Consider the following 24,107-nt stretch of genomic DNA (forward strand, 5'->3'; position numbering starts at 1 on the left):
AGTCCCTGAGGCTGGGTACAGGAATACGCAAGAGGCAGAACTAGAGTCCACACTGGTCCTGGTGAGTGGATAGATCTTTATTTGTTTACTTGAGGCTGCCAAATCCACGCTCCCTGGAGGAAGGTGCTTACTTTACTATATACCCTTAAAAGGCGTCAAGTAAAATACAGCCAGCAGTGTATACAGGAATTCAGGTAATAAAACTCTCCAGGTAATTGACCATCGTACCAATGCCAGAACTACAGGTTAAAAAACAAAAAACAAAACAAAAAAAACCCATCTTCCAGGAGACCTAACTATAATTTATTTGAACATACAGAAAATCAGTACTGACTTTATATATTAAGTTGTCATAGGCAACTGTAAGCAAATAGTGTCAATCTGTGTAACTTTAAAAAATTAATCTGAAGTTGTCACCAGTGGTGTAAAAATGAGGATTATTCTTCCAGTTCACCCAAGAGCTCCACAAAATCAGTGATGTACCATCTGGCATTGTCCTTCACCTGCTGCCTGATCACGTTTCCTCCAAATCCAATGAAAACATCCTACAAAGAAGGAAGGGGGTCACTGTTGAAGCCAATAGGGCATCATGCAGGGTGATGTTTGCCTGGAAGAATAAGCTGAGCATCCTCATCCAGGGATGCCCCAAGTCTGCCAGCCTGGGGCTTGAGAGGAGGAGACCTGGTCCTCGCCCTCCTCAGCCCAGGCAGACACAGAGGAAGCCACATGGAGAGACCCCAACCTGAATGTCCACCCCACAGGAACCCTGGGGAAACGCTGGCTCCTCAGCACTGCTTCCTGCTCAGGTCTAATTCCTCAGAATTAAGACCTGCTAGTCTCGGAGCACAGCATCCATTCAGCAGAACGAAACGCTGCGATTCAGGCCGATGACCTGACCCTGGCAGCCTCAGTTCCTCCAGCCGTAAGAGGAAGGCCCTTCCCTCCCAGGGCTGCGGGAGGAAAGGCGCAGACGGCGACGGGCTCAGGTTCCTGAAGGCCGCAGGCCCACGCCCAGGTCCTCCCGGTCTGCAAAGCCAGCCAACGGGAGAGACTGCATGTGCTCTGGCCACTGTGGTCCATTGCTTGGTGGTAGCTGGCTGTAGTACTGAGTCAGCTGTCTAGAACAAAACTACACCTTGGGGGGAAGAAAAGTGATCCCGATACATACGGCAGGAGGACAGGCTTCCATGTCTGTGGCTCCGTCTCCAATCATGATTATTTTCTTAAAGTGATATTTTTCCTTTAGAAATTTAATAACTTTTCCTTTCCCACCAGACTCGGCTGTTGGCTGTGTCTCATCAAAACCTGCATATTCACCTGAAGAGAGCAGTGAGAACAGGTTAAGTCCCAGAGGCGTGTTACTAGACCCGCCTTCTGCACAGACCACGTCCTCACCTCTGTGTCCCTGAAAGGCTAAAAGGTCCCCCCGTAAGTCACAGCCCAGGCTCCAGGGCTGCTCCTCAGGATAGGCAAGCTCTGCCCCTAAGTTACGCCACCTCCATGGAGGTGGCTCTGTGAGGTAGTAGACACCTTGGGTGGATCAGTCTCACCACCCAGGGTTCCGGTGCAGTAATGAGCTTAGCTGAGACGGCAGAACCTAAAGCAGTGATATTTTAAACCAACAATGCTGATATTTAATTTCCCCTGAGAGGAAACTCTAACCTGTTAATTTTCAAGTATTACTATTCTTACAGAAGTTACCACGCTCATCTCCTGCCTTTTCCAATGATCCGTCTCTATCTAGTGAGCCTGCAAAAACGTTGTGTTAACACATTTGAACATGATTTGGTTTTAAGACTCTCCGCTGCCTCTTGCCCAACTGGAATGATTAAACCACAGCCGTGACTCTGAGAGGATCCAGAGAGGGGCCAGGAGGCGTCTGTCCCCAGGGGCCACTGCGCTGCACTAACCCAGTTAACGGAAGTCTCCTTCCAGAGGCCACATGGCTTCCAGTGCACAAGAGCACACACAAAATCAAAAGGTGACAAAGTCAGTCCCCGGCCACCCAGGAGTCGAGAGCTTACTGGACACAGAGTCCACGCGGACAAGTGGGCACTGGAGCTGGGCAGACGATGGCCTAAGCTGCCGCAGAGCAGAGGACATCAGTCGAGAGAGCCGCTGGTCTCCCGCCCAGGCCTGCCCAGGTTCCGCCCCACGGGCCCTCAGCAACAGAGCTTTGGGGACGGAACACCGTCCCAGGCGGCTCACCATTGAAGTAGAATTTCAGCCTGTTGGCAAAGACATTGGCTGCGGGGATGTTGAGCTTGGCAGCCACATGCTCCACAATGCTCCGGAAGCCACCGGATATGAGGAAGACCTGCACATTGCGCTCCTGCAGGCGACTGACCAGCTCCCTGCAGACAGAATACAAAACACAAGCATGCTCACCACACAAGGGCAAAAAGGAGACATGAAAGGAAGCTGACTTACTTTCTTCTCCCGAGTGCATTTGGCCAAGGTATATCTGACAAGGTATTTTGAAGAGGAATTTAATGCTTGTGTACATTTTTCTAAATGCATGTAGAAATTAATGGGTGAGGCTTTTCTGCTGTTGGAAACCATTCCACAACTCTATTCTGTCCACGGACCCAGAAAAACACAAGATAAGGAGACACAAGGCGAGCCCGGGCTCTCCCTGGGGACGGAGGGAGGGAGGGAGGGCAGGCGTCACCCAGACAAGATACCTCAGGCCCCAGCAGGGCCCCCAGTGAGCGCCACACTCGGGAGGCGTGCCGACAGTGCCCGGGGCAGCGCACCAGCACCAAGGCCACACTCACCTGATGCCGGGGGTCAGGTGTGGGGGGCGCTCCGCCAGGAGCCTCTGCACCTGCTCCCTGGAGGGCTGGATCAGCGCCAGGCGCTCAGTGAGCGCAGCTCTGAAAGGCAGGGCCCCACCCATGGCTCGCCGTGTCCTGGAGGAAGAACGAGTCAGGCCAGTCACACCAGGGTCCTGGGACCCACAGCCCAGGCCTCACGGAGCCCGTGGGGGCCAAGGTGCTGGCACGAGCCCGCTGGACCACGGCGATGCCGTTGCTAGGGGATAACCACTGGCATCGACTGAGCGTCGTTAGACCATCCTCTGTGCATCCACAAACACCCTCAGGGGCCTGAGAAAAGCACCGCCCTACCCACAGGTACCTTCCCTGGAAGCCCTGAGCTTCTGTAAACCAGGAAGGAAACCAAGACCGGACAGCAGGACCTGGTGAGGCTGTGGCAGGTGCAGCGCTGCTGCAGGGCAGGGAGGGGTCCCGCCCCCCAGGAGCTCACCAGATGGGCCTCCTGTGACCCACCAAGGCCACACTTACTTGCTTGCGTATTTATTTATTTATTCATAGTACTGGGATCTGAACCTGGGGGAACTTAACCACTGAGCCGCATCCCCAGCCCTTTCTCCTTATTATTTTGAGACAGGGTCTTGCTGAGTTGCTTAGGGCCTCACTGAGTGCTGAGGCTGGCCTGGAACTTTCAATCCTCCTGCCGCAGCCTCCTGAGCTGCTGGGATTACAGGTGTGTGCACCCTGTCCAGCTCATGCTTTACTTTGAGACGGGGCCTTGCTCACTTGTCCCGCTGGCCTGAAACCTGCGACCCTCCTGCCTGGGCCTTCTGAGTCACTGGGATGACATGTGGGCCGCCTCCCTGGGCTGAGGCCACACTTTCAGCCATGACACAAGGCGCTGGACCCGAGACCCAGGTGACCGCTCTCCCGCCCCGCTCAGGCGAGGCTGCGTGGGTCTGCCGGACACAGCCGTTGTCCCTGTGGTGCCTTGATGCCTGTCACCATCACTGCCGCAGGCAGGTGGATGGACCCGCACACCAGCAGTCAGCCCGGGGCGGTGGCGAAGGCCCAGTGCCTGTCCAGCTCCAGCCACCGCCAGACCCACAAGTGGTGGCTCTGCCTGGCATTGCTCCCCAAAGGGTCGCGTGTTAGACCTGCTCATCATGCAGACAGTGAGTGAAGACCGTTCCTACATTTCTGACACAGCATCCTCCACGCCACAGAACCTGGCCAGCTCATCGATTCCCTCCTCTCTGATCACCGTGCTGTCCACGTCAAAACACACCGCATCGGCCGCACAGAAAAGTTGCTTCAGCTCTGAGTGGGAGACCATCCTCGGAAAAGCCTCCTCCTGGAAGAGGACAGGCAAATGTGTGTGAGGAGAGCCGCACGAGAAGCTGCAGCTGCGCCCACGAAGCCGTCCCGTCTGGTCCCAGTCAACATGGCCCAGGTCAGGCATGCATGCCGCACGTGCGCCTCAGGAGAGCATCTTCTCAACGCCAGCTCTAGGGTCACGGAAACGAGCAAAAGCCAAATTCCAACTCTGGGAGCCCAGGTTAGTGAAGGGACTGACCTGCAAATATATCCGATGTACCAACGTCCAGCTCTTTTCTTCCTTCCAGTACCGGGGATCGAAGGCGCTGCGGGCACATGGAGAAGCGGCTTAGCTGTCTGTGGAGCAGGGCTGCAGGGAGGCCCATGTCTGAGCCCATCCTGACGGGTACAGGGCGGGCGTCAACTCCGTGTGTTGGGAGCAGAGGGAGATGGAGACGGAGACAGAGACGGAGGGAGTCAGGACAGCAGAGGGCAGACACTGCTGGAAGCCACCAAGGTCGACCAGCCGAGCAGCCCACAAGGAGCTCAGGCCTTGAGGGCCTTGGGAGAAACCAGGGGGTTTAGACTGAAATCCTGGGATGGTGTGAAAGGTTTTAAGCCTCAGGACAAAGGCTACAGGAAACGGTAGTCGCTGAGGCAGAGGTGGCAGTCAAAGATGGCTGATTAAACTCAGTGGAGAAAGGAGGAGGGGCAAGGGGGAAGGACGAGGGCCAGTTGGGCAGGTTGTGAATATCTGTGATCCCAGAGACTCTGGAGGCCCAGGCAGGAGGGGTGCAAGTTCAAGGTCAGCCTGAGAAACTTAGCTAGACCCTGTCTCAAAATAAAAATTAAAAAGGGCTGGGGGTGTGGCTCAGTGGTTAAACACCATGGGTACAATCCCCAGTGCCAACAAAACAGATGGTGAGCCTGGAGGGAGAATGGAGGGGAGGGTGCAAGGGAGAAGGCGCGGGAGGCCACTGCAAGGGGCACAGGCAGAATCTCAGAAGGAAGTCTCTCTTAATGGAAAATTACTGAACTAGAACGGGAGGAGAGGGATCCTAAAGGTCATGTAGGCCAACCTCCCATCAGAGAGGGGATGTTGTGCGTAAGGCCAACAGATGCAGCCAGAGACCTGCGCTCAGAGCAGACAGCCGGTCCTCACGGTCCAGGACCCGGCATCGACAGGCCGGACTTCCCAAACACCAAGTGCCAACCTTGTATAAGCAGAAGTGTGATTAAATTCTGAGTACTGAATGGGAAAAGCGATAAAACTGTAAATAGCATACACATCCACACTAACCATTTCTAAATTTTCACTGTGGAAAATTCAACTTCATAGAAAAATAGAGTGGATACACGAACTCCCACGTACGCATCACCTGCTGGAATAGCAGAGCTGCTCTAGCTTCGCTAACTGCCCCACGTGCTCCCTTCTTCCCTCATTACCTCAAAGCAACTCATTTCATCCAAAAATATTTCAGTATATTCCTGAAAGGCACAAACTTGTTTTAAGACTTTTTAAATTAATATATATTGATTGGGGGCTTCCAAGATGGCGGACTAGAGGGAGGCTGCGTTCCTTGTTGCTCCATAACTCCGGTTTCAAGCAGAGGATATCTGTTTCTTGGTGAGGCAGTTTCTGCAGCTAATCGATCCCCTGCTGTTTACCCCATTTGTCTACTGAGATCACCTGCAGTCTGCCAGCATATCGACTAGTTTTTGAGTGCAGATTGCTCACTGTCTGGTGCCTACCATCCAACATTTGCCTGCCGCTTGCCTGTCCATCACCTGCTTTTCACCTATCCATCATCCACCACCCGAGGTTCACCTCCCGATGGTCCAACAGCAGTCAGCAGACTGACCACAGACCACCAACAAAGCACCAGCTGCCTGCTGTTGCCTGGAAGTTCACTGTTACAGTACTTGCAGGTTTGGATACACATGGCTGCCAACATTTTGAGACAACAGTCAGGCCCTGTAGGACCCCTGACTGGACTGACTGAGCCCCGTCTCCAGGATCCCTCAGCACGACCAATCACTCCCTGCCTCCAGGGCCCTCACATTCGCTGACGGCTCCCCACCAACAGGACCCCCAGACTGACTGACTGCGCCCTATCACCGGGACCCCAAGACCGACTGATAGCACCCCACCTCCAGGACCCCTGCCTGACCAACCACACCCCGCCTCCAGCCAACCACACCCATACCCCAAGCTGCAGCTCCTCATTTGCTAACACATTTGGAAGCCAGAACAGTCATCTTGGATAATTCTGGAAGCTATAGCTCCGATCTTTAGGTGGGGCAACTCCCATCCTGAGATGCCTGCTGGAGACTTGAAGCTCATTGTCAGGTACCTCTCATGTATCAGGCTACTGAACACTGGAAGGTTTGAATACTATATGACTGTTATAATGTAGATTTTCTTTTTTCTCCTTATTGAAAATTTTCAAGTTTTTATTTCTTTACTTTTCTCACTCTCTTTTCCTTTTGTTTACCTGTTCCCTCAGAGTCTCTTTCTCTCCTTTTGCATGCTAAAAACCAACTTCTTTTGATAATACTCACACTCTTTCTATGACCTAGAACTTCTATATATTCTTTTCTTATCCCATTAAGAGCTACATCCTACACCCCTCCGCATCCTCTTTGTCCTGCATTAGAAACTGTAGACCTTATTGCAAATCTATTTGTTATACTATAGATAATAATTAAACTCATTCTGTTTATTATAACAATATTGTTAACATCCTCATAGGAGCTATTTGGTTTTGGGCTATTTGCATACTGTCTGAACTGGACACTGCCAATATTGATCTCCCCCTTAAAGAAAAGGTTTTAGAAACCTATATGGCCACTATCAGCCTATAGTGGGAAAACTGCAATACCCCGGATCTTCACTGCTAGAGGGGAAGATACATGAACAACATGAAAACCCAAAGGAAGAAAATGATCCAAACGAATCTAGATTCTATATTAATAGAATCCAATGACAGTATGGTAGAAGAAATGTCAGAAAAGGACTTCAGATTGTACATGATTAGGATGATTCCTGAAGCAAAGGATGAGATAAGAGAGCAAATGCAGGCAATGGATGATCACACCAATAAGCAGTTGAAAGAGCAACTGCAGGAAGCAAAAGATCACTTCAACGAAGAGATAGAGATTCTCAAAAATAAACAAACAAACAAATGGAAATACTTGAAATGAAGGTAACAATGAACCAAATAAAAAACTCAATGGAAAGCATCACCAAAAGACTAGACCACTTGGAAGACAGAACCTCAGACAACAAAGACAAAATATTTAATCTTGAAAATAAAAGTTGCCCAAACAGAGAAGATGGTAAGAAATTGGGAACAGAATCTCCAAGAACTATGGGACATCATGAAAAGACCAAATTTAAGAATTATCAGGATTGAGGAAGGCACAGAGATACAAATCAAAGGAATGAACAACCTATGCAATGAAATAATATCAGAAAATTTCCCAAGCCTGAAGAATGAAATGGAAAATCAACTACAAGAGGCTTACAGAACACCAAATGCACAAAATAACAACAGATCCACACCAAGGCACATTATAATGAAAATGCCTCACATACAAAATAAAGATAGGATTTTGAAGGCTGTGAGAGAAAAGCATCAGATTACATATAGGGGGAAACCAATACAGATACCAACAGATTTCTCATCCCAGACTCTAAAAGCTAGAAGGACCAGGAACAACATATTTCAAGCTCTGAAAGAACATGGTTGCCAACCAAGAATCCTATACCCAGCAAAACTAACCTTCAGATTAGAAGATGAAATAAAATCCTTCCATGATAAACAAAAGTTAAAAGAATTTACAAATAGCAAGACTGCACTACAGAATATTCTCAACAAAATATTCCATGAGGAGGAAATGAAAAACAACAATGTAGGTCAGCAAAGGGAGGAACTATATAAAGGCAAATCCATTCAAAGGAGAATTAAAGTTAAGTTAAAAAAAAAACAAAAATAAGCCCAAGTGACTGGGAATACAAATCACATCTCAATAATAACCCTGAATGTTAATGGCCTAAACTCATCAATCAAAAGACATAGAATGGCAGAATGGATTTTAAAGAAAGACCCAACAATATGCTGCCTTCAAGAGACTCATCTCATAGAAAAAGACATCCACAGACTAAAGGTGAAAGGATGGGAAAAAAACCTACCACGCTCATGGATTCAGTAAAAAAGCGGGGCTTTCCATCCTTATATCAGGTAAAGTGGACTTCAAGCCAAAGTTAGTCAGAAGGGATAAAGAAGGACATTTCATACTGCTTAAGGGAACCATAAATCAGGAAAATATAACAGTAGTAAATATTTATGCCCCAAACAACAGTGCATCCATGTACATCAAACAAATCCTTCTCAATGCCAAGAATCAAATAGACCACAACACAATAATTCTGGGTGACTTTAACATATCGCTGTCACCACTGCATAGATCTTCCAAACAAAAACTAAACAAAGAAAACACAGAACTCAATAACACAATCAATAACTTAGACTTAACAGACATATATAGAATATTCCATCCATAAACGAGTGAATTCACTTTCTTCTTAGCAGCACATGGAACCTTCTTGAAAATAGATCATATGTTATGCCACAAAGCAGCCCTTAGTAAATGCAAAAAAAAAAGAGATATTGCCTTGTGATATATCAGATTATAATGGAATGAAATTAGAAATCAATGACAAAATAACAAACAGAAATTACTCCAACACCTGGAGACTAAATAATATGCCTTTGAAACATGAATAACAGAAAAATCAGGGAGGAGATTAAAAAATTCTTTAGGTAAATAAGAATGAGGATACAACATAACAAAATCTCTGGGACATGGGCTGGGGATATAGCTCAGTTGGTAGAGTGCTGGCCTAGCAAGCACAAGGCCCTGGGTTCAATCCCCAGCACCACACACACAAAAAAAAAGATGTTTAAAAAAAAATCTCTGGGACACTATGAAAGCGGTACTAAGAGGAAAATTCATTGCATGGAGTGCATTCAAGAAAAGAATAAAAAGTCAACAACTAAATGACCTAACATTACAGCTCAAAGCCCTAGAAAAAGAAGAACAGAACAACACCAAAAGTAGTAGAAGACAGGGAATAATTAAAATCAGAGATGAAATCAATGAAACAAAAGTTGGTTCTTTGAAAAAGTAAACAAAATAGACAAACCCTTAGCCACACTAACAAAGAGGAAGGAGAGAGAAAACTCAAATTACTAAAATTCAAGATGAAAAAGGAAATATCACGACAGACACCACTGAAATACAGAACATAATGAGAAGTAACTTTGAAAATCTATATTCCAACAAAATAGAAAATACCAAAGACATCCACAAATTTCTAGAGACATATGCTCCTCCCAAACTGAACCAGGGGGACATATACAATTAAACAGATCAATATCAAGCAATGAAATAGAGGAAGCCATTAAAAGCCTACCAACCAAGAAAAGCCCAGGATCAGACAGATTCGCAGCCGAGTTCTAGAAGACCTTCAAAGAAGAACTCATTCCAATACTTCTGAAAGTATTCCAGAAAATAGAAAAGGAGGGAACCCTACCAAACTCATTCTATGAAGCTAATATACCCAAACCAGGCAAAGACACGTCAGTCAAGGAAAGAATTTTTAGACCAATATCCTTGATGAATATAGACGCAAAGATCCTTAACAAAATACTGGCAAACTGTATCCAAAAACATATTAAGAAGATAGTGCACCACGATCAAGTGGGGTTCATCCTAGGAATGCAAGGTAGGTTCAACATCCATAAATCAATAAACGTAATCCATCATGTCAATAGACTTAAGTATAAGAATCATATGGTTATTTCAATTGACACAGAAAAAGTGTTCAACAAAATACAACACCCCTTCATGCTTAAAACACTAGAAAAAATAGGGATAGTAGGAACATTCCTGAATATTGTAAAGGCTATTTATGCTAAGCCCATGGTCAACATCATTCTTAATGGAGAAAAACTGAAACCATTCCCTTTAAAAACGGGAACAAGACAGGGATGTCCTCTTTCACCACTTCTATTCAACACTGTCCTTGAAATACTAGCCAGGGCAACTAGACAGACTAAAGAAATTAAAGGGATACAAATAGGAAAAGAGGAACTCAAACTGTCACTATTTGCTGATGACATTATTCTCTATTTAGAGGATCCAAAAAACACCTCCAGAAAACTTCTAGACCTCATCAATGAATTCAGCAAAATAGGTTATAAAATCAACATGCATAAATCTAAAGCATTTTTATACATAAGCGATGAAACATGTGAAAGGGAAATGAGGAAAACAACTCCATTCCCAATAGCCTCAAAAAAAAAAAAAAAATACTTGGGAATCAATCTAACCAAAGAGGTGAAAGATCTCTACAATGACAACTACAAAACACTGAAGAAAGACATTGAGGAAGACCTTAGAAGATGGAAAGATCTCCCATGTTCTTGGATAGGCAGAATTAATATTATCAAAATGGCCCATACTTCCAAAGGTGCTATACAGATTTAACGCAATTCCAATTAAAATCCCTATGACATTACTCATAGAAACAGAAAAAGCAATCATGAAATTCATCTGGAACAACAAAAGACCCAGAATAGTCAAAGCAATCCTGCAGGAAGAGTGAAGCAGGAGATAACACAATACCAGACCTTAAACTCTGTATAGAGCAATAGTAACCAAAATAGCAGGGTACTGGCACCAAAATAGACAGGTAGACCAATGGTACAGAATAAAGACAGGGAGACATACCACATAAGTACAGTAACCTCATACTAGACCAAGGTGCCAAAAACTTACAATGGAGAAAAGATAGCCTCTTCAACAAATGGTGGTGGGAAAACTGGAAATTCATATGCAGTAAAATGAAACTAAACCCCTATCTCCCACCCTGTACAAAACTAAACTTGAAATGGATCGAGCATTTAGGAATTAGTCCCGAGACCCTTCACCAAACAGAAGAAAAAGTAGGCCCAAATCTCCATCATGTTGGCTTAGGACCAGACTTCCTTAACAAGAGCCCCATAGCATAAGAAATAAAAGTAAGAATCAAGAAATGGGATAGAGTCAAACTAAAAAGTTTTTTCTCAGTACAGGAAACAATAATGTGAAAAGAGAGCCTACAGAGTGGGAGAAAATCTTTTCCACACACACTTCAGACAGAGTACTCATCTCCAAAGTTTATAAAGAACTTAAAAAACTTTACACCCAAAATACAAAGAACCCAGTCAATAAATGGACTAAGGAAATGGGCAGATACTTCACAGAAGAAGATATACAGGTGATCAACAAATATATGAAAAAGTGCTTGTCATCCCTAGTAATCAGAGAAATGCAAATTAAAACCACCCTAAGATTTCATCTAACTCCAATTAGCATGGCTATTATCAAGAACACAAGCAATAATAAGTGTTGGTGTGGCTGTGGGGAAAAAGGCACACTCATACATTGCTGGTGGAGTTACAAATTGGTGCAACCACTCTGGAAAGCAGTATGGAGATTCCTCAGAAAGCTTGGAACAGACCCACCATTTGACCCAGCTATCCCACTCCTCGGTTTATACCCAAAGGACTTAAAATCAGCATACTACAGTGATGCAGTCACATCAGTGTTCATAGCAGCTCAATTCACAATAGCTAGATTGTGGAACCAACCGAGATGCCCTTCAATTGACAAATGGATAAAGAAACTGTGGTGTATATATACAATGGAATATTACTCTGCCATAAAGAAGAGTACATTTATGGCATTTATTGGTAAATGGAAGAAGTTGGAAAATCTCATGCTAAGTGAAATAGGCCAAGCCCAAAAAACCAAAGGCCGAATGTTCTCTCTGATAAGTGTATGACAATATATAACGATGGGAGGTGTCGGGGGGGAAGAGAAGAATGTAGGAACTTTGGAGAGTGTAGAGGAAAAAGGGGTTGGAGGGGGTGTGGATGGAAAGACAGTAGAATGAAACAGACAATATTACCCTTGTATATGTATGATTACATGAATGGCGTGAATATACATTGTGTACAAACATAGAAAGGAAAAGTTGTACCCCATTTGTATACAATGAATCAAAATGTATCTGTAAAAATAAAAAAAACTTTAATAAAAATAAATAAATAAATAAATATAGGATCATATCATTGGCAAAAAATAAAAATAAAAAAAATATATATATGTAAAACAATTGTTCAATGCAACACTTCCACACGTGCACACGGCCCACCCTGATCAGACTCAGCTTCTCCGTCCACTGTTCCTGTATGCACACCTCCATTCCCAGCCTCCAGTAGTTGTGGTCCTACGTGAGGTCAGCTTTCTCAGCTTCCACAGGCGAGGGAACATGCAGGGCTCGTCTTTCTGTTTCTGGCTTATTGCTCTTAGTGGGATATCCTCTAGCTCCATCTACTTTGCTGCTCAGGACTTCACTCCTCATGGCTAAATAATGGTCCCTAGTACAGGCACCATTCTCTCCACGCTCATCTGTTGACGGGCACCTGGGCCAGGCCCACGTCTCAGCTGCTGTGGACACGGAAGCAGTAAACACGGTGCCGGTATTTCTTTGGCACATCAGTTTCTTTTCCTCTGCATGGACACCCAGGAGTGGGACAGATGGATCATGTGGCAAATCTGTTTTCAGTGGATTTTTAAAAATCATTTTTTTTGCAGTACTGGAAATTAAACTGAGGGGCACTTGATCACTGAGCTACATTCCCATCTCTTTTTATTTTACTTTGAGACAAGGTCTCGCTAAAGAACCTGCTCTCCTGCCTCCACTTCCCAGTGGCTGAGACTCTGGAGTGACCATGCTTGGGACCAGCACTCACTGTCGTCATTATCTATAACAGCAGGGACGACTGGAGTGATAGGGCACCTCAGCGTGGCTGTGACGTGCCTCCCGACATCCTACGACAGCGTGTTTCACGTACCTGTTCCTTTTGAGAAGTGTCTATACTCATCATTTGCCCACTCTCAGCTGGATTACTTGAACGATCCTTTCTTGGGCGTTTGAACAAGGCTACTGTACAAGCCTGAAGTAAGGTCCCTTGCTCCCCAGAGTCAAGCCAGGTGAGACTCGCCACAGCCAGCCCCGCGAGCCCACTGCCCATCGCTCTCCTCCGATCCACGCCCCACTCGGCTCTTCTCCCCACAACACACACACAATCTGTGCCCCATAAATAAAAGGGGCTTGTTCCTTAAAACACTATCTGTTTCATTCTCTATACCCCTGTGAATGCTGCTCCCTCTGCCCAGAACCACCACATTCCCTAAATTCTGACTTATTATTCAAGGTGAAGACCAAACGACCTTCCCTATACCGTACCACATTCCCCTTCCCCACCGAAGAATTCATATTCCCATTAATCCCTTAAAGCATGAGGTTCTGTGGGGCAGTGTGCTCAACTTTCCATCTTGTACCCAATGTTAGGTAAATGGCCAATGTTAGGTAAATGCTTCGCAAGTTAGATGCAGTTGAATCTAAACAGTTATTGGGAACTCAACAAGGAACTGAATCGATGATTGTTCTCAAAAAAAAAAATTCCAAGTCAGTGAGCTATTAGCCTAAAATTTAAATCTTTGACCAGCAATGCTGCCTGTACCCATGAGGCAGAATCAGCACCATTGCATTTCGAAGCTGGAGGAAACCTGGAAACTGTCATCCAGGTCTGGTCCTGGGCCTTTCCACAGGAGCCAGGTCAGTACATCCAGGCAAGGAGTTCTAACTTCCTCTTACCTGCTGAACTGTACCCAAGGTCACTGAGTAACCAGGTTATAACTAAAGAAACTAAAATTTGATCTTGAATGCACAGAGAGAGCACAGAAAAGCACATATAAGCAGAGCTAAATGGGGCTAAGCACTGTAAGAACCTAACTGGACCCAGGGAACCCTGGAATTCAGGCCAGAGCTCCGAGACTGGACAACACAATGGCTCATGATTCACCACAGGAGAAAAAAGAAGGCTGTACATTCCTTGGGAGACCAGCAGCTAGAAGAGATTTCACAGATGATCAGTTTCCACTGAGCCAAAGATCCACATCCTACTCTCTGTGGCTCAAAGCCTCGCTTGGCTCTGGCCTGGAAGCATCAACCCCATTCATAAGACATGGCCAGCAGGCTCCCTGTAAGCGCCCAGTGAACAGTCTATCAGCAGAGACGCAGGACGATTCCACTGAGATGGACAGTGGGCCACAGGTGAGGGAAGAGGAAGCCAGGAAGCTGTGAGCTAGGTCAGGCAGGCCAAAGGACACCTAAGGAACCTGCATGAAGCAACACAATATACTTCAGACGGGCAAGGCCACCGAGGATGACTGGCAGACACCTGAGCCTCAAGGCAGGGGAAGACAGAGCCAGACCTAGCCAGGCCCCGGGGCCTCGCACGAGAATTAAGAGAGGTCAAAGGACAAATAACCACAGAGTACGTTCAGAAAACCAAGTACTTGAGCTTCTTTCCAACCACTAACACCATGCCCAGCTTCAACAAGATAACCATCCTTCAGTAATCCCAGTTCCTTGGCAGGCTGAGGCAGGAGGATCACAAGTTCCAAGCCATCCTGGACAACTTAGAGAGATCCTGTCTCAAAATAAAAAATAAAAAGGGCTGGGGACGTGGCTCAGTGGTAGACACCCCTGGGTTCAATCCCCAGTACAAAAAAAAAAAAAAAAAAAGGGATGGGGTGCAGCATTCTACACACAGGGCTTCCGTCCCCATCACTGAGGGAAAAAGAACATCGGCCGTGGCTATGAAAGGACACATACATCCCAATAACGCAAGGGCCGACTCCCACCTCCCCAGCTGAACACTGGTCCTGATGTTGTTGACACCTGCCTTCGGGTGCAGCGAGGTCCCAAGGAAGAGAACACTGGGCGTCTGAGGAGCCTAAGGCAGATCCTTCCCCACGCCCGCTCCAGAAGCCCAAGCTGCATTATGTGCCCACGACTCTGCTCAGGCAACGCTCCTCTACGTTGGGGCACCAGGCTTTCAGCTCCCTCCCTGCTTGATTGGCCAGCACAGAAAACTTGGTCCCAGATTCCTTTAGTTCTTCCAAACCTGCTCTGTAAAATGCTCTGCCTCCTTGTTCACTCCCAATTCCATTTTTCCTTGTCTCCACCAGGAATGACTCACAACTCATGCATATTCAAAAGTCTATAGGGGAGAAATCTGCTGAGTAAGTTCAGTTGCTTCAAAGTAAATTGTGTACATTAGAATTTCACACAAAAGGAAATCGTTGCTGGGAATGAACTCTGGATTCTCCACATCTGGCCCTTGGGGGAAGGGAGAGGACAGGACTGGGGTGAAAAAAAAATCCTGGAGGGTGTGGGAAGTGCTGGGGAGTTGCACTGGCTGGATGATATTGTTATACTGTGCATCTACAAATATGTGACAACAGATCCACCAACAAAAAATGTGGAAAAAATCCTGGTGGAAGAGTCTATGGTTCAGGCACAGGCCCAGTCCCAACCACCAGGACGCCAGCGTGGCCCAACAGATTAGTAACAAAACATAACAGAAAACATGCTGACAGGCCCTTCTTATGCCTAGCTCCAAAGTACAAAAACAGGTTTTCCTTCAGGGTTGGCCTTAGGAGGCCTGATTTTAGATAAGAGGGAAAAATCTCCTATCCCAAACAAACTCTCCAACTTTTCCATCAAGTATCTTGCAAAAGGCAACTAGGATTACTCCACCTCCTGCACCTTCCAAGGATCAACTTCTGACCTTCACCTGGGGAAGAACAGATAGGAGCCAGCACAGTGGTTAGGAGGTGAACACCATCTGGAAGCAGAGCTGTATCTGGGTAAGCCCAACAGCACACAGGGGATTCTGGAAGCTTTCAAGTCAGAGGAGGGAAGAACCTTCCTGCAAGCAGGACAAACGCCTGGGCAGTGCACCTGGAGCAGGTGGGCACTAGAAACAGGCACTCTTCTGGCAGTCCAGATATTGTGCAAGCATGCATCCGGGGCCACAGCAGACAGCTGTCTATGCAGGCAGTAGCACCTGCTAACTGAAGACACACCACAGCAACTGGACGCATACAGACACAGGGACTCACGCCTCTCCAGTGCTGGATTCCCTTTCTGAGTGAAACTGCAAACTTCTTCAGGAAGGGTCTGTGGGTTCTGTGAGGACCTAGAAAGAAAGAAGACATGTACGTAAAGGTCCAGACATGTGACAAGAAAAAGCCTGTCGGTCCACGCGCTCTCCTGGGTAGGACGGTTACAGAAACAGCTCAGATGCCAAGATCCCTAAGATTGCTCCCCTGGGAAATGCTTTGCTTCTGCCTTCTTCAAGCTCTTTGGAGGAGCAAACGCACGCTCCTCCATGGCTTTGATTCTGCAAAAGTTTCAATTCTAGCAGGAAATTACTTATTCCTGTTTAGCAGGAAACAGAAGTGAAGTAAAGGGGAAAAGGATCTGTTGGAAGAAAATGCAAGTACACCAAGAAACAGACTTGAGTACATTACAGACTAGATGCTGTCTTGAAAACAAGAAGTCAGGGCCAGGGGTGGGGTACACACCTGTAATCCCAGCTACTCAGGAGGCTAAGGCAGGAGGATTGCAAGTTAGAGGCCAGCCTCCACTGTCTCATAATAAAAAATAACAAGGGCTGGGGGTATGGCTCAGTGGTTAAGCACCCTGGGTTCAATGCCTGCTACCAAAAACAGAAAAAAGAAGAAAGAAAAGCCACAGAATGTAATTTCTTATCATTTATATATATATAAATAATATATAATAAATCTATGTCAGATAAATATATATACATATATATATATATATATATCTAACATAGAATTCTATTCAGAATATATAAGGGATTCCTGCAACTCAATAAGACAAACAACCTACTAAAAAATGAGCAAAAGACTTTAACTAGACATTTCAAAAAGAAGAAATGTAAATAAACTCAAAAGAAGAATGAATTGGGCTGGGGATACAGCTCAGTTGATAGAGTGCTTGCTTTGCATGCTCAAGGCCCTGGGTTCAATCCCTAGCACTACCAAAAAAAAAAAAAAAAAAAAAAAAAAATAGATAAAATTTAAGAGACAATACCAAGTATTGATGAAGATACGGAGCATCAACACTTGAATTGCTGGTGAGTTTGGCAATTTCTGATAAAATCACAGACTTACCAAGTCCCAGCAATTCCACTCTTGGAGATGTATCTAAGAGAAATGAAAACATATTCACAAAAAGCTTTATGTGGAATCACCCCAGGCTAGAAACAACCCATGTGTCCACCAACAGATGAATGGATAAACAAATTGGTATATCCTTAGAGCACTACTCAGTACTAAAAGGACTGAATGGCTAGGTACATGCTACAGCACAGATGGATATTTAAAAACTTTATAGTGAATGAAAGAAGTCAGACACAAGTGAGTACATGCTGTATTATTCCACTTACATGAAACTCTGGAAAATACAAATGCTATAATGACAAAGATCAGAGCAGTAGGAATGAGCCAGATGGGAAGGAGACCCTTGGAAGCATTTAGAGGAAATGTTCTGGTGTAGTGATAAGTGTGTATAAATTTGTCAAAACTCATCAAAACGTGCACTTAACCTGGGTGCGTTTCACTGCATTAAATTATACATTAATAAAACATTGACTTTTAAAAAGCTATTAGGTGTGTGTCAAATTATTTTAAATTGTTTCAAGTCCAGACTGGTTCGTTTCACCACCTCAGGTGAAAGTAACAGGACTATACAGAAAACCTACCTGGTCGTTGTAATAAAATGTAGAAATCTTAAGATTTTGTTATTTTTTGCCCTGACTCTACCAATACCAGCCGTCAAACATTCAACAAGTAACTAAAATAGCAAATCATGTATTAAAATAAACAAATCTAATGAATGGAAAGTCATCTAACTCCCACGCCAACGTATCTGGTAGGTATCCCTTTAAGATCCTACTTCTTATGGCAAGGTGACAAACGGACCCTTGGGGTTTGGGGAATCTTGCCGATCTCGTGCTGATGGTGCTCCAAGGCGGGATTGCATCATTCATTCACACGGTTTGGTAATATAATCATGGAATAAAACAAGGGAAGCCACCCAAAATCAAGCAATGAAGAGCAAGCCTTGGGATCCCAGGAGTCAATTTACCTACCCCGAGGAAGAGCAGTCAGAGGCCCGGGGGAGGGTCGGACGGCCGGCACGGCGCGGCGGCTCCCAGGTCCGGGCGCAGAGAGCGGCCGCTGCCGGGACGCGGGGCCCGGACCCAGCCTCGCAGACCTGCCGACTCGTGGGGCGGCGCAGAGCAGCTCGGCATGTGCTCCCCAGACCGCGGGCGGCAGACCTCAGTTCCCACCGCCCGGCAGGCCCAGGCCCCGGCCCCGCCCCGGGGAGGGGCTCCCGGTCGCCCCTCCTCCCTCCCGGTGGCCTTCCTCCGGGCCCCGCCCTCCTCCCTCCCGGGGCCCCGCCTCTCCTCGGGCCCCGGGCCTGCGGTGCGGACGTGCAGTACTCAGGGGGGGCTTCCCCGCAGAGCCCTGCCACCTGCGGCACCTGCCCCCCCCCCCCGCTCCCCACTGCCACGCCACCCGGGACAAGGGCATGCAAAAGAGGCGAGGGAACGATTTTGCAACTAATGAAGTCCCCTCGGGCCTTTTTCTTGAAAGCCACCTTTGGCATTACGTTTGCTCCCTTAGGTCCAAAGAATTTTTTCTTCTTGGTACTGGGATGCACCCTAGCCCTTTTCGTTTTGAGACAAGTTCTCTCCTAACTTGCCCAGGATGGTCTTGAACTTGCAATCCTCCTGCCTTAGCCTCTTCAACAACTACTCTTTAGAGCTAGGGGAACTCAGCGGTAGAATGCTTGCCGAGCATGCACAAGGCCTTGAGTTTGACCCCTAGGACTGCAAGGGGGAAAAAACCCACAAAATTCCATGAGTGACAGAATGAGGCTTCAGCAGCAGCGGTCTGGAGCTAACACTGTGTACCCTAGGACAAAGCCTGAAACGTCTGGTGCTGACCATCTGGGCTCCAGGCTCCCTCTAAGCAGAGAGGATGCAAGCTCAGGCAGGTACTTGGTTGCAGCATCCCTGCCCTTAGCCATGGAACCCCCGCAAAATACAGTCCTGTTGAGTAACAAGAGTCCTGATGCTTTTGATCAGCTGTGCTTTTGAAGTTCTATATTCCCAGAGTTCAGTAGTAAAAGAATGCCTGCCTATTTGGGGTACACTCACTTTAATTTCTCCCAATTCTAGAGGAGACGGTTCTGATGAAGGATGGCGAGGAAGAATTCTGACTTCTGTTGTTTTGGTTTTGGTGCTGGGGATTGAACACAGGACCTCAGGCTTGTACCACCTGCTACACCCCCAGCCTAATGCTTTGAAATAATGAGATAAAAATATGATCCAGTTAATATGGGGGAGAGTAAAAGGAGGACTGAAATAACAAGCTAGTCAAGAGCCTGCGTATATTTTGTACTAATTTTCAAAGAAGTGTAGTAAAGGATACAAGGTGGTAAACTCCAATTTTTTTTTTTTTTTTTTGGGGTGCTGGGGATCGAACCCAGGGCAAGCACTCTACCGACTGAGCTATCTCGCCAACCCCTCCAAATATTTTTATTTAAGTTTAAATGCTAATCAAGAATTCAGGTGGAAAAGAAACTGAAGTACAAGAGTATGAATGACCAGAAGTTGATTGGAGCTGTTATCTCTATTTTGTAGATTTTATCTTATTTGTTTTTGTGGTACTGGGGATTGAACCCAGGGCTTTGTGCATGCTAGGCAAATGCCCTACCACTGAGCTTGATCACCAGCCCAGCTGTCCAGGTTGGCCTCAAACTTGGGATCCTCCTGCCTCAGCCTCCAGAGTAGCTGGAGCTACAGGTGTGCCCTACCATGCCTGGCTTCACAGATTGTCGTATTCAATAGATTTCAGATAAAATATTTATTTTTGAACAAAACAAATTGAAAATTTAAAAGAAAATAGCTGGGGCTGAGGATGAAGCTGTGGTTGAGCACTTGCCTGGCATGCATGAGGCCCTGGGTCTAGCCCCAGCCCTGTGTGTTGGGAGTTGGCCAGAAGCAGCTAAGGAGTGGTCACATACATGTACCAGCTCAGCTAGACCAGGCATAACTGTAAAACATGACTAAATCTGCTCTGTTGCTGTTCTGACTGGATAATGTCAATGAGCACACACAAACCAAATAAAATATAGTAGAATGAGGCCATAAAAATAATATCAGTATATTCTTCTATAAAGTTTTACTCACAATTGGTTAATAAAAATATGACAGGAAGCATTACTTTCCTGAAGGACCTTCTATACATTACATTTTTATAACAACAAATTTTCTGATGAGTATGTTAGAATCATGTACTTTTAAAAAGTCATGCAGTGTTAATAAAATATCCTTCTAAAACACAGCTAATTGGAACAATCACTCTAGAAACCACCAGGATGTGCGTCTCCATACAGAAACGGAGATTTGTTTTTAAAAAACTTGTTCACAAACATAGAGGTGTGATAATCTCAGCTCTGCAGGGTAGGCCAACAGGCTGGAGACCCAGGGAAGCACTGCAGCTTGAATCCAGAGGAATTATGCTGGCAAAGTTCCTTCTGGCTAGGAGGTCAGTCTTTGTTGCATTATGGGCTTCAACTGATTACATGAGACTCACCCACATTATGGCAATCTGCTTTACTCCTAGTCTAGTGACTTAAATATTAATATCATCCAAACAAGACCGCCACAGAAACATCCAGGACAATCTTTGGCCAAATAGTGGTGCACTGTGACCTAGCCAAGCTAACATAAAATTAGCTATCATAAGCCCACCCCTCATCTGCTTGGCACCCATGTAGACCTTCTTAAATGCAATCTCCAAGTAAAGATAATAAGATATATGATACAGTGGTTCTGTGGGCAACCCAAAATACTAACCCTTTCATCACATGAGGATGCAAAGTCCTTGGTGACATTTACTCTTGGTATCTCATGACTGAAGCTCCATTATGGAAGGCCAACACTAGTAAACACTTTGACACAAAACCAACACATCCTATGCAACATGGTAAAGAGATAAGAAACAAAAGTATCTGCTTAATACACACTGCTACAGTTTCAATCTCAAATGTCCACCAAAAGCCCATGTGTTAGGCTTGGTTGCTTGCCTGTGCTGCAGGCAACCTTTGGGAGGTGAGGCCTAATGGAAGGAAGTTAGGTCATTGGGCCTTGAAGGAGATATTGAGGCCCCAGACCTTTCTTCTTTCACTTCCCAGCCATCAGGAGGTAAGCACCCTTCTCTGCTACTTGCTCCTGGTGCCAGCACAGGTTCAAAACAGCCATAGTCTAAAACCCCTGAATTCAAAAAACTTTTCCTCTTTTATAAGTTGTTGTTCTCAGATGTTGGGTCACAGTGATGGAAAGTTTACTAACAGAAAAAACTGGCAACAAGAAGAGGAATTGTTCCTGTGACCACAGCTAACTATGTGGCTCAAAAGCATTTGAAATTCATTTTCAGGAGAAATTTGGAGAATTTTGGAGGAGCAGAGTAGACAAAGCCTAGAAATCTGTAGGCAAAGCTTAAATGGGCAATTCTAGTAAGAGTTCAAAAGACCAGAATGGTGACAGTAATGTGGATAGTAAAGGTTATACTCATGAGGTTTCAGATGGAAATAAGGACTATAGGAGGAATTTGGGAATGTCACCCATGTTACATTCTGGCAAAGAGCTTGTCTATACTTGGTCCATACCCTGAGACTTTGTGGGAGTTTAAAAATGACAGACTAGTTTATCTGTCAGAGGAAATATTAAGGCAGTGCAGCATTCAGGCTGTGGAATGGGTATTACTGGATGCTTTTAGCAGGATTCAAAGTGAGAATTGGGAGACAAAAGTCAAGCAGAAAATTCTAGAAAACTTGTAGTTTGGTTAAAAAAAATTGTGCGTCTAGTTGTGGTCAAAGAGGATGGAATTGCTAAAGAGATTAGCATGATTAAAAAGAAGTCAAGTACTTTTCACTGTATAACAGGAAAGATGCCTTGAGGGCATCTCAGGAATAGGCAAAACCAGACTCACTGCAGAGTCACAGGAGTAGAAGTGTAATCCATCCAAAGGAGAGCCCCAGGACTTGACTCATACAGGGTGGTCTAGCAAATTGCTTCCACATGATTGTTTCCTATGATCAGCTTTCAAGGCACTCGGGCTGCTGCTGCCATGGTTCAAGGGGTGTCTGGTATGAGTCAGGTCAGCAGCAGACCTTGGCTTTGTCCACATGATGCTGGAAGCATCCACCAAGACTTCAAAGGAAAGCCTGATCGACCAGGTAGTGTGAGGCAGGATCAGAGTTTCTGCAAGCAGTCCATGAAGGGGCAATGTGTGAAGCCATGAGTGAAGCTGGAGCTGCAATGGAGATCCCAGCGGGTTAGGGATTCCAAAAAGACGGAATGCCTGCCAAGAGAAGCTGAGACAGTGAGCAGGGCCAGTGCAAGATATGGCCATGTTTGCTGGAATTAGCAAGACCTTAGGGACAGAGTTGCCCAAATCCTTTGGAGCTCACATCACATCATGTGCTCCAGATGCCAAACATGGAGCTATAGAAATTAATGTTTGTCCTGCTGGGTTTTAGTCTTGCTTTGGTCTGACCTGTCCCCTCTTTGCCTAATCCCTCCTTTTGGGAATGGAAATGTCTACCCTGTACCTGTCCTATCATTGAATCTTGGAAGTATGTAAGCTGCATTTTGATTTTTACAGGGATTCACAGTGAAGAGTATGCCTCAAGTCTCAAGTTTGATTTTTACAGGGATTCACAGTGAAGAGTATGCCTCAAGTCTAAGAGGATACTTTGGACTTGGACTCTGGAGCAATGCTGGGATGTTAAGATTTTGAAGACTCTTGGAGATGAACTAAATTCATTTTGTATTGTGAGATGGATACAAGCCTTAGGAAGTGAGGGGATGATGCTACAGTTTGGATCTTAAATCCAAACCATGTATTAAAGGCTTGACTGCCAGACTGTGGTGCTTTGGAAGGTGGTGGCACACAGAAGTTTGCCTGACATTTAGGAGGTGGGGCCCAGTGGAAGGAAATTAGATCACTGGCATGGGGAGGGCATTACCAGGAAGAAGATACTGGACACAACCCCTCCTCTCTTTCACTTCCTGGCTGCCCTGAGGTGATTATCTCTGCTCCACCACATACTCCCCACCATAATGTATGCCTTGCCAAAAACAATGAGTCAAACAATTGTGAACTGAAACCTCCAAACCAACCAAAATAATATTGCCTTCTTTTAGATGATTTTCTCAGCTGTATTTGTCACAGCAATGAAAAGTTAACTTGGGCTGGGGTTGTGGCTCAGTGGTGGAGCGCTTGCCTAGCATGCGTGATGTACTGGATTGAATCCTTAGCGCCACATATAAATAAATAAATAAATAAATAAATAAATAAATAAATAAATAAAAGCTATATATATAAAAGAAAAGTTAACTCACAAACATACATGTACACACACATTTTTAACAAACTAAGTGTGTTAACCTTCTGTCACTGTGACAAATACCTGAGAAAAGTAAAGATTTATTTTACCTCACAGAGGATTCCATCCGTGGTGGGCCGGCTCCATTGCTCTGGGCCTGAAGTGAGGCAGAACATCATGGCAGAGGGTGAGGTGGAGGACAGTTTCCCAGCTCATGGCAGCCTGGACGCAGAGAGAGGGGAAAGGCTTGGAACCCTTCCAGGGCACGCCTCTAGTGACCTACTTTCCACAGCTAGGTTCACCTCCCAGTAGTCCACTCAGCTCTCCATTCATCTGTGGATTAATCCATAGATGAGGTCAGAACTCACATGATCAAATCACTGCCTAAAAGTCCCAACTCTGAACTTGCTGCCTTGGGAATCATACTTTCAACACATGAGACTTTGGGAGACATTCTAGATCCACTCTAACAATAAGAAAAAATTAAACACAACAAATACAGGTATCATTTCTGTATCCAGTCATGCAGTGATAGACACATTTATAACTAATTTATT

At 45.6% G+C, this 24,107-nt stretch overlaps 1 protein-coding gene across 5 annotated transcripts; it reads right to left on the minus strand.

Annotated features, from left to right (window-relative positions):
* Positions 1-59: 59 nt before the first annotated feature.
* On the minus strand, positions 60-23,682 carry Psph (phosphoserine phosphatase). Of its 5 annotated transcripts, XM_047534366.1 has the most exons (9): positions 18,239-18,472; positions 17,259-17,291; positions 16,182-16,258; positions 4,351-4,417; positions 3,971-4,128; positions 2,778-2,912; positions 2,209-2,354; positions 1,169-1,317; positions 60-545 (listed from the first exon to the last, which is right to left on the minus strand). In XM_047534366.1, exons 5-9 carry the CDS (start codon positions 4,108-4,110, stop codon positions 438-440), a joined length of 678 nt encoding a protein of 225 aa, XP_047390322.1. In that variant the 5' UTR covers positions 4,111-4,128; positions 4,351-4,417; positions 16,182-16,258; positions 17,259-17,291; positions 18,239-18,472; the 3' UTR covers positions 60-437. The 5 variants fall into 5 exon arrangements, with proteins under 5 accessions (XP_047390322.1, XP_047390324.1, XP_047390321.1 ...); XM_047534368.1 differs by lacking the exons at positions 17,259-17,291; positions 18,239-18,472 and adding an exon at positions 23,661-23,682; XM_047534365.1 differs by lacking the exon at positions 17,259-17,291.
* Between the last annotated feature and the right edge of the window lie 425 nt (positions 23,683-24,107).

Source organism: Sciurus carolinensis, chromosome 18, assembly GCF_902686445.1.
Source record: "Sciurus carolinensis chromosome 18, mSciCar1.2, whole genome shotgun sequence".
Classification (NCBI taxonomy): domain Eukaryota; kingdom Metazoa; phylum Chordata; class Mammalia; order Rodentia; family Sciuridae; genus Sciurus; species Sciurus carolinensis.

Coding starts and splice junctions, on each gene's coding strand:
- Psph (XM_047534368.1), bottom strand. CDS start 4,110: ATGGTCTCCCACTCAGAGCTGAAGCAACTTTTCTGTGCGGCCGATGCG. Junction 1,318..2,208: donor GCTGAAATTCTACTTCAATG/GTGAGCCGCCTG, acceptor TGCTCTCTTCAG/GTGAATATGCAGGTTTTGAT. Junction 546..1,168: donor TGGAAGCCTGTCCTCCTGCC/GTATGTATCGGG, acceptor CCTTCTTTGTAG/GATGTTTTCATTGGATTTGG.